The sequence below is a fragment of the Hemitrygon akajei genome, chromosome 8 (genome assembly GCF_048418815.1).
Source record: "Hemitrygon akajei chromosome 8, sHemAka1.3, whole genome shotgun sequence".
NCBI classification, from domain to species: domain Eukaryota; kingdom Metazoa; phylum Chordata; class Chondrichthyes; order Myliobatiformes; family Dasyatidae; genus Hemitrygon; species Hemitrygon akajei.
In genome coordinates this window covers 79,246,712-79,265,234 of record NC_133131.1, presented here as the reverse complement: position 1 = coordinate 79,265,234, position 18,523 = coordinate 79,246,712, and the positions used below count along the sequence as shown (strand labels likewise).

General features: G+C 41.3%; 1 protein-coding gene across 1 annotated transcript; it reads left to right on the top strand.

The window, feature by feature from the left end:
* The first annotated feature begins 7,439 nt into the window (after positions 1-7,439).
* Positions 7,440-17,974, top strand: LOC140731436 (interleukin-6-like). Its single transcript, XM_073052937.1, has 4 exons — positions 7,440-7,604; positions 14,766-14,879; positions 16,431-16,577; positions 17,804-17,974. Exons 1-4 carry the CDS (start codon positions 7,440-7,442, stop codon positions 17,972-17,974), a joined length of 597 nt encoding a protein of 198 aa, XP_072909038.1.
* Positions 17,975-18,523: the final 549 nt, after the last annotated feature.

The following is an 18,523-nucleotide window of genomic DNA, read 5'->3' as shown; positions in this document are numbered from 1 at the left end:
ATACACACCAACATCACCCCCACCACTACGCAGGACATGTACCCTTCTCGTTGCTGTCATCAGAAAGAAAGTACAGGAGCTTCAGCGCCCACAACACCAGGTTCAGGAACAGTTATTACCTCCCTGCCATCAGGCTCTTGAACCAGAGGGGATAACTTCACTCAACTTCATTTGCTCCATCACTGAACTGGGCTGACAAACTATGGATTCATTTTCAAGGACTCTTCTCAATATTTATTGCTTGCTTGCCTATTTATTTATTTATCTATCTATTCATTTATTATTTATTTATGTATTTATTTATTTTTGCTTGTTTATTCTCTTTTTCTTTATTTTTGTATTTGCACAGTTTGGTACCTTTTACACACTGGTTGTCCATCCTGTTAGTGTGGTCTTTCATTGATTCTATTATGGTTACTTGATTTATTGAGTATGCCTGCAAGAAAATGAATCTCAGGGTTATATATTTACTTTGAATTTTGATGTTGTTGTTGTGACATCACTCAGCCAGTTGATCTATCTTGCTATTATATGCCTCCCCCTCATCACCATTTGAAATTCTGCCAACAATAGCTGTGTTATCAGCAAATTTATAGATGGTCTTTGAGCTATTGTGGGTGTCGAGAGAATGGAGTAATGGGCTAAACAAGTAACCTCGAGATACACCAGTGCTGACTGCCAGTGAGGAGGAGATGTTACTTCCAATCCACACTAACCATGGTCTCCCAATGAGCAAGTCAAGGATCCAGGTGCAGAATGAGGTACAGACGCCCAGGTTTAGGAGCTTGTTGATTAGTACAGAGTATGATGGTATTGAATAAACAACAAATAGTAGTCTAACATAGGTCAAAGCACTTCATCACATCTTTACAATAAGAAAGAGGAAATTCTGTAAATTTTGAAAAGCATTAGTATAGTTAAGTTGTTGGAATTGGACAGGATACACACCGGGTTAGCGTAGGAGGTGAGGGAAGAGATCGCTGCTCCTTTGGCGATGATCATTGCATTCTTGCTGGCCACAGGAATGGGAACAGCTTATTGGAGGGTGGTAAATGTTATTCCTTTCTTCAAAGTGAGCCTTCCTTCAGTGATGGGCAATTTATTGAAGACGATTCTTAGTGTTACAGAGTCATAGAACATGACAGCACAGAAACGGGTCCTTCAGCCTATCAAGTCTGTACAGAACCATTAATCTGCCTAGTCCCATCAACTATAGCCCAGCATTCCCTTCGCCACTACCTACCTATCGAAATTTCTCTTAAATGCTGAAATCAACTCTACTTTCAACACTTGTGCTTGCAGTTCATCCCACACTCTCGTCATTCTCCGAGTGAAGAAGCTCCTACTCATGTTCCACTTAAACATTTCACCTTTCACCCTTAACCCATGACCTCCAGTTGCAGTCTCATTCAACCTCAGTGAAAATAGCGTGCTTACATTTACAGTGTCTATATCCCTCATAATTTTGAATATCGTACCTCTATCAAATCTCCCCTCAATCTTTTACGTTCTCAGGAATAAAATCATAACCTATTCACATATAACTTAGGTTCTCAAGTCCCTACAGCATCCTTGTAAATTTTCTCTGAATTTTCAATCTCTATCTTTCCTGTAGGTAGGTGACCAAAATTGCACACAATCCTCAAAATTAGGCCTCACCAACACTTAGAGAATTTCAACATAACATACCAACTCCTGTACAGAATACATTGATTTATGAAGGCCAAAAGCTTTCTTTATGATCCTATCTACATGTGACACCATCTTCAATGAATTATGGACCTGAATTCCCAGATCCTTCTGTTCTTCCGCACTCCTCAGTGCCCTACTGCTCACCATGTAAGACCTGGTTGGTCCTCCCAAAGTGGCACCTCACATCTCTGCATTAAATTCCAACTGTCGTTCTTCAGCCCATTTTTCTGGCTCATCTGGATCCTGCTGTGAGCTTTGATTGCTTTTCTCACTGTCACTATACCCCAAGTCTTGGCGGCATCTGCAAATCTGCTGATCCAGTTTAACACATTATCATCCAGATTGTTGATCAGATGACTAATAATAAATGACCCGACCCCAATCCCTGTGGCTCACCACTAGTCAGAGGCCTCCATTCAGAAAGGGAACCATCTACTAACAGTCTTTGGCTTCTCCTACAAAGTCAATGTCTAATCCATTTCAACACACACAAAATGCTGGAGGATCTCAGCAGGTCAGGCAGCATCTAATTCAATTTACTACATCATCTTGAATGCCAAGCGACTGAAGCTTCTTGACCAAGCTCCCATGTGGGACCTTCTCAAATGCTTTGCTCTAGTCCATGTAGCCAACATCCAGTGCATGCCTCCATTGACTTTCCTGATAACTTACTTAAAAAACTCTATAAGGTTGGTTTGACATGACTTACCTTGCACAAAGCCATGTGCGCTATCCCTAATCAGTCACTGTCTATCTAAATACTTATAAATCTGGTCATGAAGAATACCTTCCAATAACTTTCCCACTATTGATATCAGGCTCACTAACCTATAATTTCCTGGCTTATTCTTAGAGCCTTTCTTAAACAATGAAAAAACTTTAGCTGTCCTCCAATCTTCTGACTCGTCATCCTTGGCTAAGAATGTTTTAAGTAAGTCACCTAGGGCCCTGCAGTTTCTGCACTTGCCTCCCACAGGGACCAAAGCAACACATTGTCAGGCCTTAGGGATTTATTCACCCTAAGTTTCCTCAAGACGGTGAATATCTCCTCAATAATCTGTACAGTGTCCATGAATGTATTGCTGCATTTCCTTAAATCTATAGTCTCTGTGACCATCTCCTGAGTAAATACAGATGCAAACACACATTTAAGATCACTCCCATTACTTTCAGCTCCACGCATAGATTGCCACTCTGATCTTCCAGAGGACCAATTGTGTCTCTTGCTATCCTTTTACCCTTAATATATCTGTAGAATTCCTGAGGATTTTCCTTCATCTTCTCTGCTAGAACAACTTCATGTTTTCCTATAGCTCTCTTGATTTCCTTCTTAAGTGATATCTTGAATTTCCTATACCTTTCAAGTACTTCATTTTTTCCTGCCTGCCTTTTATCTGCTATTCACTTCCTTTTTCTTTTTAACCAAGGCCTCAATGTACCTGGAGCACTATGTTTCCCTAAACCTGTTATCCTTATCTTTTATTCTGACGGAGACATGCAAGCTTTGTACTCTCAAAGTTTCAGTTTTGAAGACCTTCCACTTGCTGAGTACACCTTTGCCAGAAGACAGCTTTTCCAATCCTCACTTGCCAGACCCTTTCTGATACCATCAAATTAGTCCTTTCCCCAATTTAGAGTCTCAACCCAAATACCAGACCTATCTTTTTCCGTAATTACTTTGAAACTAATGGCATTATGATCACTAGATGCAAAGTGTTCCCATACACAAACTTCTGTCACCTGACCTGTCTTGTTCCCTAATAGAAGATCTAATGTAGCTCTCTCTCTTGTTGGGACTGCTATATACTGATTAAGGAAACTTTCCTGAACATAGTCAGTATGTGAAAAGTTAAAATCACCTGGTATCAAAGCTTATGCTTCTTGCAACAGTCTACAATTTCTCATCAAACTTGCTCCTCTAAATCCCACAGACAGTTGGGCTGTCTGTAGCATAATCCCATTGACGTGGCCATCTCCTTCTCATTCCTCTCTTCAATCCATTAAAAGCTCACTAGATGAACTCTCCAATCTGTCCTGACTGAGCTTTGCTGTGACATTTTTCCTGACTAGTAATGCCACCCCTCCCCTTTAAATCCTTCCTGCTCTGTCATGTCTAAAACAATGGGACCTGGAACAGTGAACTGCCACTTCTGCCCCTCCTGCAACCCATTCTCACTAATGGCTACAATGTCCATAATTCCACATGCTAATCCATGCCCTATGCTCATCCGCCTTTATGATATTCCTTGCATTGAAACATACGCAGCACAAAAACATTAGTCGCACCATGCTCAATCTTTTGATTCCTGACTCTGTCGGCTTAACAACATCTTTCTCCACTATCTGTTCAGGCACTCTGGTTTCCATCCCCCTGCAACTCCAGTTTAAACCCCCCTCTCCCTGTGCAGCACTAGCAACCCTTCCCAATAGTATATTCGTCTCCCTCCAGTTCAGGCGCAAACCATTCCTTCTGTACAGGTCCCACCTTCTCTGGAAGAGAGCCAAATGATCCAGAATTCTGAAACCCTCCCTCCTGAACCAACTCTGCAACCACATATTAAACTGTATAAACTTCCTTTTTCTGGCTTCACTAGCATGTGGCATGTATAGCAAACCTGGAGGTTCTGTCCTGTCCTTTAATTTAGCACCTAAATCCTTGAACTCACTTTGCAGGACCTTGTCATCCATCCTACCTATGTCATTGGTACCAAGTTAGACCTTGACCTGCTCAGCCTCCCACTTATGAATGCTCTGGACTCAATCCAAGATGTCCCTGACCCCGGCACCAGGGAAACAACAAACCATCTGGGAATCTAATTCTGATCTACAGAACCTCCTTTCTGTTCCCCTAAGCAATCAATCCCCTATCAGTACAGCTAGCCTCTTCTCCCCACTTCCCTTCTGAGACATAGAGCCAGACTCAGTGCCAGAGATCTGCTCACATTGTCTTCTCCCTGGTAAGTCATCTCCCTGAACAGTATCCATGGTAGCATACTTATTATTGAGAGAGACATCCACAGGGGTAGACTGCTGTGGCCATATAATACCCCTCCCTCTCCTGACAGTCACTCCTGTGGCTCTTACCTATCACTTCCTCACCCTCCCGTATGAGCCGAAGGCCATCGAGCTGCAGCTCCAGTTCCTTTACACGGCCTCTGAGGAGCTGCAGCTCGGTTCACTTCATATCAGGGAGACTGGAGTTCTCCCAAAGTTCCCACATTTCACGCAAGGGACAAACCACTATATCTGGTCTCATTCTCGGTGACTGTAAAATAAACTTACTTCTCATCCAGACCTGTTGCGGCAAGACCAGACCACTCTAACACTGTTTCAACAATGGCCACTCTGCTTACACCTCCTTTCTTTTTATTGGCTCAGAGTGACGCACTGCCGACGAGACTTACCAGTGGTCATATGGTTCCTGCCCTGCAGGACGCTGCTCTGCTGCTCACTACTTTAGACAGTGCCAAATTTAGAAATAGAATTTATGAGCATTCGGAGAAGCATTGTGTTATTGGGAATAGTCAGCATGGTTTTACGAGGGGCAAGTCCTGCCTCACGAGCCTGATTAAATTCTTTGAGGATGTGGCAAAGCACATTGATGAAGGAAGAGCAGTGGAAGTGGTGAATGTGGATTTTGGGAAGAATAAGATTCCCCATTGGAAGCTTTATTCAGAAAGTCAGGAGGCATGGGATGTGGAGGAACTTGGTTTCTGGATTCAGAATCGGATGGCAGAGTGGATGGAGAGTGTTCTGCCTGGAGGTTGGTAACCACTGGTGCTCCACAGGGATCTCTCCTGCTCTTTGTTGTTTTTATCAGTGACTTGGAGAGGAAGTGCAAGGGTGGATTAAAAAGTTTTCAGACGACACAAAGGTTAATGGAACTGCGAATAGTGTCGAAGGCTATTGTTGGTTATAACGGTACATTAACAGGATGAGGAGCTGGGCTAAGAAGTGGTAGATGAAGTTCAACCCGGAAACATGCAAAGTCATTCACTTTGGAAGATTACATTTGAAGGCAAGATGCAGGATAAACAGCAGGATTCTTAGCAATGTGTAAAAGTGTGTTGACCTTCATTCTTCAGGGGATTCTGTTCAAGAGCTGTGAGGTAAAATCGCAGCTCTGGTTAGATGGCACTGTGTTGGATCCTGATTGGAATCCAAAGGTCCTTTGGAAGATAAGAATGAGGATTTAAAACTTGTGCTTATGTTTATTAAGTGTTACAGGAACAAAGAGCAGAAAGGAAGAAGCGTGTCAAGAGGCAAAGGAAAGATGGCGTGGTCTCCTTATGCCAGTCTACTGATAACAGTAAATTCCATTGAAATGCCATTGATAACAATTACCAATTAAATAGCCAGATTCAAGTAATGTGACACCCACCACCAATACCACGAATTTTTGAGAAAAATACAGAGACAACTCTACCCACTGAACAACTCACTGAACATTTACACGTACAGTATACAGGGGATTATATACCAATACGACAAGCAGAAAGGACCACATGAAAAATAATGATTCGTCAGCCAATCCAACACCTGGAATGTTGTGTTCGGTTCTGGTCACCTCTGTGTAGGAAGGATACGGAAGCTTTAGGGAAGGTGTAGTGGAGATTTCCCTGTTGCCGCCTGGTTGTGCGGTGTGTGATTTCGCATCCTGTCGTCTCTGCCACCCCAACCGTGCCCACACAGTTACCCCAGCCAGCTAACTTATTTACCACATTGTCCTACCAGAATGATTAGCTGTCTACCATTGCAATTTTTCTGTGGCTGTCAAAACAACTGCTAGAAAACCACCATAAGTCATTGTATGAGGGGGTGTACCACTATTACAGCCCCAGCAACCTGGGCTGAATTCCCGCTGCTGTCTGTAAGGGGTCTGTGTGTTCTCCTTGTGACCACATTATTTCTTCTGGGTGCTCCGGTTTCCTCCCACATTCCAAAGACGTACAGTTTGGTAGGTTAGTTGGTCACAAGGGTGTAATTAGGCAGCAGGGGCCCATTGGGCCAGAAGGGTCTGTTACCTTACTTCGTCACTGTAAATGTAACTCCTGATAGTGAAAATAACAAATGAGCATAAGACATTGTCCCTTGACAGTCCATGATTAGCTGTTGCTGCTGGCCTGAGCCACTACTTCACTCACTTTGACAATCATTAGTAGCTCTAGTTTTACATGAGGCTGACAAATCACCAACAGATATCAGGATGAAGCACTTCAGAAAACAATGGCTTACGGTGTTCTCTCCCCTTCATAAAGTGCTGAAAGACGTGGGTAATAAGAGAGAAAGTGCAAATGTCTTACTGTAAATGTGGTTTTTTTTTAAGCTATAGGCTTTTACAGACAACACTTTCACTATGAAATGGGGAATACTCTCTGGTGGTAATTTCCTCAATTGCCCCAATTGGCAAATATTTACACTGAAGAAAAAAAAGTTAAACATTTTTAACATTCGTTACTTTTTTAGATTTGATGATGTCAGGGGTTCCACTGGGAAAATCAGCTACTAGTCCTGGACAATAAATAAGTGGCAATGTTCTGTAAGTACCAGAAAACGTCTCAACACTCAGCTCTACCACAGCTCTCCACTGACGAACCTACAACTCTGACCATGCCCTCAGATCGCTGTTAGTAAAGCTTCTGATCTCTACGCTCTGCTGTTAGACCTTGGCTGGAGGGAAATCCACTACTAACCTTCTCCCTCTCTCTTTCTCTCTTCCAGACCTCTATCTGCCTGTCATGCTGCTGATGTACCTGACAGTCGCCGTGGTATCTCAGATGGATGCTTCCACTCTCCTCGAATCATCAGGAGAGGCAGTAACGACCGAAGCCCCCAGAAGGTCTGCAGAACTGGATCTTGAACCTTTGGCCCTGTTCATCCAGAGTATTGCCTCAGAGCAAAGCAATCGGCAGGTGAGTCTGAGAAACTCCTTCCTTGATATGAGCTTTAGCGAATTGCTTCCAGGTTATTTTGAAGCAGCATTTCGTGCTCTTTCTTTTAATGGTTGTTGTCATACACGGCGCGGTGGTCGAGTGGTATCTCATTGGGCTCGTAAACCCAACATCCTGTCTTTTTATAAGGACATCCCAGTAATATAGTGGTTAGCGCAACACTATTGTGGCTTGGGACATTGGAGTTTAAATGGCAATTCCAGTGTCCACTGTAAGAAAATTCACACGTTCTTCCAGTGTACGCATGAGGTTCCTCCGGGTGCTCTGGTTTCCTCCCATAGTGCAAAGATCTACTGGTTAGTAGGCTGATTGTAAATTGTTCTGTGATTAGGCTGAGGTTAAATCAGTGGGATGCTAATTGGCACAGGTCAGTGGTCTAGAAATACCTGTTCCATACTGGCTCTCCGTATAAATAGATAAAATAATCAAGATTTGGTAAACATTTATTGCCCTAATTATACTTAAGGTAGTGGTAAATACTTCCTTGGACCACAGTTCTTCTTAGACCCTGTTAAACTGAAGGGTGATATATTTCAAAGTAAAGGGTGCTATAGCACTCAAAAAGGAACTTGTGGGCTATTGTAACCTCAGTGTCTGGTACCCCTGCCCTGTCGCTGATGGTGACGAATCAGTGTATGATGGGAGGGAAATTGAAACCCTGGCTGAGTGCTGCCATGAAACAACCTCTCACCCAATGTCAACAAGACCAAGTCTATTGGCTTTAGAAAGAGGAAGCTGCAGGTCCATGAGCCTCAGTCCTCATCAAGAGATGAGAGCTGGAGAGAGTAGGCAACATTAAACTCCTCGGTATTATCATTTCAGAGGATTTGTCCTAGGTCTAGCATGCAAGTGCCATTATGAAGAAAACACAGCAGCGCCTCGAATTTCTTTGGAGTTCACAAAAAATTGGCACGCCATCTAAAACTTTAACAAACTTGTTAAAATGTGTGGTGGAGAGAACAGTACTGTGCAAAAATCCTGAACTGAATTGAATTGAATTGACTTTATTTCTTACATCCTTCACATTCATGAGGGGTAAAAATCTTTATGTTACGTCTCTGTCTAAATGTGCAATGTACAATTTATAGTAACTTGTAATAAATAGTATGTACAGTAAGATATACAACAGGACAGTCAATATAGCTGAGAAGTACAATTGTGTCAGTGTGAATTAATCAGTCTGATTGTCTGGTGGAAGAAGTTGTCCCAGGGCCTGTTGATCCTGGCTCTAATGCTGCAGTACCATTTCTCAGATGGTAGCAGCGGGAACAGTTTGTGGCTGGGGTGACTCAGGTCCGAAATATCCTTCGGACCCTTTTTATGCATCTGTCTTTGTAAGTGTCCTGAATAGTGGGAGTTCACATCCACAGATGAGCTGGGCTGTCTGCATTACTTTCTGCAGAGTCCTGCGATTGACAGAAGTACAGTTCCCATATCAGGCAGTGTTGCAGCCAGTTAGGATGCTCTCAATTGCGCCCCTGTAGAAAATCCTTAGGATCTGGGGACTCATGCCCAGCTTCTTCAACCATCTGAGCTGAAAGAGGCACTGTTGCATATTTTTCACCATATGCAGTCATATGTACAGACCAAGATAGGTCCTCAGTTATGTACATACTGAATAACTTAAAGCTGTTCGCCCTCTCTACCCCAGATCCATTGATATCAATAGGGGTTAGCCTGTTTCCATTCCTCCTGCAGTCCACAACCAGCTCTTTTGTTTTTGTGACACATATTTTTAGCTAGGGTGCATAAGGCTTCTGCACAGTACTGGAATTTCAATTTAGTGCTGGCAATTTACAATTTACATTAAGAACTAAAGAAAGGGTCCTGCTTGAATTAGGATCTGCTATATTCACATAACTCCAGAATACACCCTAATAACAAGCATAAAACCACTAATCTCATGAAGGAGAGAACCTCATTGCCACTTACAGTATTATACAAAAGATCCCTGCTATATATATATATATATATATATATATATCTAGGACTTTTGCACAACACTGGATATTGACGGGCTGCATCACAGCTTGGCATGGAAACACCAATGCCTTTCTATAGAAAAGCCTACAAGAAGTGTTGGTAGGCCCAGTCCATTACGAGTAAAGTCCTCCCCACCATTGAGCACATCTACAAGGAGCATTATCGCAGGAAGGCAGCATCTATCAACAAGGATTTCCACCCTCCAGGCCATGCTCTCTTCTCACTACTGCTTTTAGAAAAAAAGATACAGGATCCTCAAGACCCACACCACCAGATTTAGGAATGGTTATTACCCCTCAATCATCAGGCTCTTGAACCAGTGGGGATAATATCACTCCAACTTCCCTTGCCCCATCACTGAACTGTTCCCACAACCTATGGACTCTTTTTCAAGGATTCTTCATCTTGCTGTCGATATTTATTGCTTGATTATTTATCATTATTATGTGTTTCTCTTGTTCTTTTTGTATTTGTGCAGTGATTGTGTTTTTGTTTCACATTGGTATTTGTACATCCTGTTGGACATGGTCTTCCATTGATTCTATTGTGCTTCTTGTAGCTACTGTGATTAATGCCAGGGTTTGTCATTGGTGACACAGACAGTACAAATTTTGGCAATAGGTTGAGTTTGAACTTTAGTGGTTCAGGTTTTGGAGGTTTTGGTGGTTTAGGAGCTGCTGTCAGAAGGGTTGGGACAGGTAATTGCTGTGTCTTTTGTAGAAGGTAGAGAAGGCTATCATTTGTAGCAGTAGTAGAGAGGTTGAAGTAAAAGAGTGGATAATGGAGTTCTTTATCCTGGAGAACATCCAACTTTTTGACTGTTGTTAAACTTGTATTTATCACAGAATTGAAAACTTTTCTATTATACCAGTGATTTGTGCCAATTATGACCAGATGTAATATGACTTTAAGACCATAAGAGATAGGAGCAAAATTAGGCCATTTGGCCAATTGAGTCTTCTCTGCCATTTCATCAAAACTGATCCAATTTTCCTCTCAGTCCCAGTCTCCTGCCTTCTCTCAGTATCTCTTCATGCCCTGACCAATCAAGAATCTGTCATCTTCTGCCTTAAATATAAATAAAGTCTTGGGCCTCCACAGCTGCCTGTGGCAAAGAATTCCAAGATTCACCATTCCCCGGCTAAAGAAATTCCTCCTCATCTCTGTTCTTGAAAGACATCCCTCTATTCTGAGGCTGTGTCCTCTGGTCTTAGATTCTCCCACCATAGGAAACATCCTCCCCACAAACACTCTATCATGGCATTTCATCATTCGATAGGTTTCAATGAGGTTACCTCTCATTCTCCTGATTTCTAATTAATTCGGTCCAGAGCCATCAAACACTCTTTATATGACAAGCCATTCATTCCTGGAATCATTCTCCTTTGAATCCTCTCCAATTTCAGCACATCCTTTCCAAGATATGGTGTCAAAAACTGCTCACAATACTCCAAGTGAGGCCTCACCAGTGCTTTATAAAGTCTCAACATTACATCCTTGCTTTTATATTCTAGTCCTCTTGAAATGAATGCTAACATCACATTTGCTTTCCTCACCACCGACTCAATTTGCAAATTAACCCTCAGGGAATCCTGCACAAGGACTCCCAAGTCCCTTTGCATGTCTGTTTTTATTAATTTCCCCTCCATTTAGAAAATATTCTAACCATTCATTTCTTCTACCAAAGTTCATGACCATACACTTTACAACACCGTATTCCATGTGCCGCATCCTTGCTCATTCTCCTAATCTGTCTACGGCCTTCTGTAGCCTCTGTACTTCCACAAAACTACCTGCCCCTCATCAATCCTCATATCGTCTGCAAACTTTGCAACAACGCTATATATTCTCTCATCCAAATCACTGACATAGGACATTAAAGAATTGAACCCAACACAGACCCTTGTGGAACACCCTTAGTCACTGTCAGCCAACCAGAAAAGGCTCCCCTTATTCCCACTTTTTGCCTCCTGCCAACCAGCCTCTGCTTCATTCATGTTAGAATCTTTCCTGTAATACCATGGGTTCATATGTTGTTAAGCAGCCTCATGTGTGGCACCTTCTGAAAATCTAAGTCCACATCAACCAATGCTCCTTTGTCTATCCTGCTTGTTATTCCTTCAGAGAATTCCGACAGATTTGTCAGGCAAGATTTTCCCTTGAGGAAACCATGCTGACTATGGTCTATTTTATCATGTGCCTTCAAGTTCCCCGAGACGTCATCTTTAATAATAGACTACAACTTTTCTCCTGCCATTGTAGTCACACTAACTAGCCTGTAGTTTCCTTTCTTCTGCCTCTCTCTCTTCTTGAAGAGTGTAAGTACATTTATAATTTTCCAGTCTTCCAGTACCATTCCAGAATCTAGTCATCTTGAAAAATTATTACTAATGCCTCCACAACCTCTTCAGCCACCTCTTATAGAACCCTAGGGTGTTCACCACCTGTTCCAGGTGACTTATCTGACTTTACGCTTTCAGTTTCCCAACTACTTTATCCCTAGTAATGGTAACTTCACACACTTTGTGACCCCTGACACTTGGAACTTCCATCATACTGCTAGAGTCTTCCACAGTGAAGACTGATGCAGTTCAGTTGATCTGCCATTTCCTTGTCCCTCATTACTGCGTCACCAGCATTATTTTCCAGTGGTCTGATATTCACTCTCACCTCTCTTTTGCATTATGTATCTGAAGAAATGTTTGGCATCCTCTTTAATATTATTGGCTAGCTTACTTTCGTATTCCATCTTTACCTTCTTAATAATTTTTTAGTTTCTTTCTGTTGCTTTGTAAAAGCTTCCTAATGCTCTGACCTCCCACTAATTTTTGCTCAATTATATGCCTGCCTTTGGTTTTTATGTTGGCTTTGACTTCTCTTGTCAGCCACATTTGTGCCGCTTTACCAGTACTGCTTCCTCTTTGGGATGTATCTACCTGTGTCTTCCAAATTGCTTCCAGAAATTCCAGCCATTGCTGCTCTGCTGTCATCCCTGCCAGTGTTCTTTTCCAACCAATTCTGGCCAACTCCTCTCTCATGCCTCTATAATTCCCTTTACTCCATGATAATACTGATACATCTGACTTTAACTTCTCCTTCTCAAATTTCAGAGTGAACTTGATCATATTATGATCACTTGCCTCTAAATGTTTTTTCAACTTAAGTTCTCTAATTAGTTCTGGTTCATTGCACAACACCCAATCCAGAATAGCTAATTCCCTAGTGGGCTCAACCGAAAGCTGCTCTATCAAGCCATCTCATAGGAAATTCCCCCTCTTGGAATTCAGCATCAATCTGATTTTACCAACCTACTTGCATATTGAAATCCCCCATGACTATTGTAACATTGACTTTTTGGCATGCATTTTCTATCACCCATTGTGTTTTGTGGATCACCTCCTTACTACTGTTTGGGGGTCTGTATACACCTCTTGATTTTTAAGTCTGCTGCTGTGATACCCAGCAAGTGGTCCCGCATTTTGCATTGAACCTTTGGTTTGGTAGTAATAGTAAACACACGAGATTCTGCAGAGGCTGGATGCCTTGAGCAACACACTTAAAATTGTGAAGGTCAAGCAGCATCTATCGAGGGCAATACGTAGTCAATGTTCTGGGCCTTCATCAGGACTGGAAAGGAAGGGGGCAGAATCCAGAATAAGAAGGTAGGAGGAGGGGTAGGAGTAGAAGCTGGCATGTGAGTCGCAAGGCGGATGAGTAGGAGAGGGGAGATGATAGGTGGAAAAGGTAAACAGCAGAAGAAAAATAAATCTAATAGGAGAGGAGAGTGTACCATGGAAGGAGGGGCACCAGAGGGAGGAGAAGAGAAGGGGTGCGAGGGGAACCAGAATGATGAATGGAAAAAGAGAATTTGCTGGAGATTAGAGAAATCATTGATCATGCAGTCATGTTGGAGGCTATCCAGATGGAATATGAGGTGCTGATCATCAAAGCTGTGTATAGGTTCTTCACGGCACCAGAGAAGGCCATGGAAAGACATTTTGGAATGGGAATGGAAATTAAATTGTAATGAGTGGCCACTGGGAGATCCTGACTTTTATAGCAGACGGAGCGAAGGTCCTCGATGAAGTCGTCCCCAAATTTACGTCGGGTGTCACTGACGTAGAGCAGGCCACACCAGGAGTACTGAATACAAGAGATAACCCTGACACTGTCACCTCACCTGGGGGTATTCCTTAGGCCCCTGGATCAGTGTAAGGAAGGATCTGTAGGACCTAGGACCCAGGACCTGCCACATCAGTACCTGGATCCCGGCACCACATTCTGGCCGTATCCAAACTTTCCAAGTTGTCCCAGCACTTTCATCGATCCAGCCTTGCTGTCGATTAAGGTGGACCGGCTTCGGAACACCTCTGATCATTGTTTTGTTTTCTTCAACTCTGTCTCGAACATGCCTCGACCTCGCTCGCCGTGACCATCAAGTCAGCCTCACCTTTGCTCACCTCTTCATTGTTTTCGGTGATAGTTTACCACAAATTTCACATAGAAAATGTTAATAATAAAGTGAAAAGTTCAACTTTGAACTTTGCTGCAGTTCCCTGAAAGTGATGGCGCAGGTAAACAAAACATTTTGCAGTCCTGCCTCCATGGGACAAGGAACTGTGTAGAACTTGGAATGTCATGTTACAGTTGTACAAATTGTCAGTTAGACCTGTTGTGGATATTCTTGTCACCATACCAGGGGAAGGACAAGATTGAGCTAGTTCAAAGTTCAAAGTAAATTTATTATCAAAGTACATATATGTCAAAATATACAACCCTGTGATTCATTTCCTTCTCTGCATACTCAAATCCGTAACAGAATAATAACCATAACAGAATCAATGAAAGACCACACTGTCTTGGGTGTTCAACCAGTGCGAAAAGGTCAATGAACTGTGCAAATACGAAAAGAAAGAAATAGAAATTTAACTAATTATAGAGATACCCCATAGATAGGTATCTTGGTCAGCATGATGGGTTGGGTAGACGGGATTTTTTCATGCTGTGTAGCACTATGAATCCATGTGTTTATGAAGCTGTCATGTTTATTCCGCTCCTGGAGATTATCTGTCCATCAGTTCCTTGCATTAATAGGGTAGAGATGGTGACCAATGAAATACTATACTATATTTTCCACAGCTGTGCAACTATTTTTTCATGTGTAATGGAAGTGCCAATTCACTGGAGATGTACAAAATGGACCTCCCTCAGATTCGAAAGAAGGATAAGTGCTTCCAGAGAACTTTTCAGAAGGTGAGGCATTTAACTAATTATTAATTAAATGGTCCTTGTAGCATGTGTTGGTGTGTGGCCAAGTGGTTAAGGTGTTCGTCTAGTGATCTGAAGGTTGCTAGTTCGAGCCTTGGCTGAGGCTGCATCTGTGTCCTTGAGCAAGGCACTTAACCACACATTGCTCCGCGACGGCACTGGTGCCAAGCTGTATGGGTCCTAATGCCCTTCCCTTGGACAACATTGGTGGCATGGAGAGGGGAGACTTGCAGCTTGGGCAACTGCCGGTCTTCCATACAACCCTGCCCAGGGTTGCACCCTGGAAACTTTCTGAGGTGAAAATCCATGGTCTCACGAGACTAACAGAGGCCTACCTACCTTGTAGCATTGCGTTAGTTATGTACTTGTTGGGAGAGGTGGATTTGCATAATCTGCTACATTATTCAAGGAGAGCGTAAGAACGGAATATTAATTTTATTCCAGCAACTGAACAATTCATTTAAAATGAATCCATATCTGTGTAGCTATGAGTATACTGATGGTGGTCACTTTATGTATGGATTTAAATATAACCGAATATATTTTACACACAATTTGACAAAGGAGATCCCTTTCACACATTCAGACATATTAAAACCTTCACATTTAATAAAAGAAGAAACAAAGTTATTGAATAAATTTGCCATCCTTAGCTTTCAGTGAGGAGGTTGTTGATTCAAACCTTACCTATAATTTAGGTGGATGCCCCTACTACACTGAGATAATAATGCGCCAGTGAAACTCCAATTCATGGACTTTTTAACTGAGACTTCATGCATTTGAAAGACCCCAAAACACCTTGTGAAAATGGTGCTGAGGAGTAATCTCCGTGTTTGCAGTAATAAATATAATGCATTTATCCCAAAGCCAGGATCAATACAATAGACAGCATTACACACAAAACGCTGGAGGAACTCAGCAAGTCCAGCAGCATCTATGGACGGGAATAAACCATTGATGCTTCAGCAGAGATCTTTCCACAGAACTGGAATGGAAGAGGACAGAGGCCAGAATAAGGTGGTGGGATAGAGGAAGGAGTACAAGCTGGGCGGTGATAGGTACTGTAAGACCAGGTGAGGGGATGTGGATGGTGGGGGGGGAGGGTGGTCAGAAGCTGGGCGGTGATAGGTGAAAGAGGTAAAAGGCTTAAAAAGAAGGAATTGAAGAAAAGGGAAGGGCAGGAGAACAGAGGGAGGTGATGGACAGGTGAGGGGAAGGGACTTGCTGAGTTCCTTGTGCATTTTGTGTGTGATGCTCATGGTTTCCAGAATATGCAGAATCTCTTGTGACAATGAAATAGATCCTTTGGTCCTATTGGTGCTGCTGTCTCTATTGTGTACTAAAGATTGCTGGTACAAATTAACATCTACATTTATTATATTGCTACAGTAGTTGAGCTTCAAAAAGTGGTCATTAAAACTTGTGGATACACAGTGTGTGAAAGACCATATTAAAATAATTTCTTTCTTGCACCAATAGATTTTTTTAATCAAATGATCAAATTTGATGTCTGAAATTATGTTATATTGCTTGCAGAAAAAATGTTTGTCCAAGATCATCAAGGGATTTCAGGAATACAGAAAGTACCTGCTGTTTGTGAGTCAGTGGATCAAGGATGATAATCGACAGGTCGATGCAATGTTGAGCAGCACAAAGATTTTGGTTAACTTACTCCCAGTAGAGGTAACAATTATTTGGGACATAAACATTGTTTTGGGCATGGCCAGAAGAGGTTAAATGAATTTTGTAAAATGGCACAGAATATACAATGGAGAAACAGATATTTGAACAAATGCATTATGCTTGAGTTTATTCTTCAAACAAGCCTTCTTCTATCTAACCCTTGTATTATAACTCTGTGTACTTCTGCATTGCTCAAATGTTTATCTCCCTTGGCCTTAAGTATTTTACTTTAATTGCTATATTTATCTAATTTGTAGATGTGTAGATCAGATTGCCATAGAAATCAGATTGCTAAGGCTTTTTAAGGCATTGGTCAGACTGCATTTGGAATGTTGTAAGCGGTTTTGGGTCCCTTATCTAAGAAATTGCCTATTTCTGCTCTTGTGTCATATGTATAGAAACTGATAATCAGAGCAAAACCGGAGGAGTTTTGGTTAAGTCATCTATTTAAAATACAATTCAGTAGATCCCCTGAACTTTGGAACAGGGCAGTAATCGTTAGTGATCACATAATTTCCTCTGTTGCTGTACAACGTATATATTTGTCATAATAATAGCAAGATGATTAATGAGGAAACTCACTTACTTAGATAGTGTTCTATTGGGAGTTTCGTTATTTGAAATAACTTCAAGATCATCACATCTGCCTAGATACAAAAGTACATACAATGGATCAACATTTTGAATGATTAAATACACATCCTGAATAATTACTTATGCTTAGCTTAGTCACGTAAAACTCTAAAAATAAAACTATCAAGTTCATTTTACATATGATCCATCCGTTATCTTAATAGGTTCTAAGCCAGAGTATTGTCATATCTATCACTGATGCATATCAGCAGCAAGGTTAATAATTTACAACTTTAGGATAGTCATGAGTGCTTTATAACCTTAAGTGGACCAAGAGTAGAATTTCTGGAGGATACACTCAAATTTCCACAACTTAGTGGTGATCTGAAGGGAACCCAGAAAAACGAATTAAGCCACATTTTTTTACCCCTCTTATATGTTTTCAACAAACATCTATCAAATTACTAATGCATTTCTTCAAGTTTCATAGTCTCACTATGATTGATTCTATTTTCATAATAATTATCAAATTACTGGCATTTCTGTGGAATGGTCTTGAATTTTAGCAATATATTGGTTTAAGTTACTATTGTTTCACATGGACTGTAAAAAAAAAGCCTGGTTTAATTTTCACTTTCCTTCTCCATTTATAGAGCAGGATCCGGGAACGTATTGCTCAGTTGGACAAAAGCAATGGAGCTGCTTTCCATATGGAACAATCCTCTAAGAGAGATTGGGATAAGCAAGTGACAATTCATGTTATTCTTCGAAACTTTGCTCTATTTATGGAGGGTACTATTCGAGTTATTCGATTCATTAAATGAATTCCCACACCTGTTTCTTTATTAGAGCAAAGCAACATTCCAGTTCACATTGGTTCCTTGAGATCTGCTTTTATAGTAGAATACATTGTTGTTCTATATTCAGAACCAGCAGTTTAATGTTAATTTCTGTGAAACTGAGAAGTATAAAGCATATTTGGCCTATTTATAATATTTAAGTTTATTATTTATTTCAGAAAATGATGGATTTAATGTTACTGAGTTAAAATCTAGTTTTATTAAAATGCTTGACCTCAATCTACCAAAGCATAATTTTCTGCTTTTGCTGTAATTGAAAGTAAACAAACTTAAATAAATTGAAAGCGATTTCAAATTTACTTCCACTGGTTTGTTGTTCTTCATTTGTTATTTGTTAGAATATAATTGTTTGTAAAATATCTGTTAAAACAACAGTATGGAGTGACAATTTGGAAACTCAGCCGGATATAACGGTGATATCATCATTTGAATGTTTAACACAAAAGCTCCAGATACTAACTGTTGCTCCAGTCAGTCTGTTGAGCTCAAAATCAAAGGCTCAAAATTGAAGAA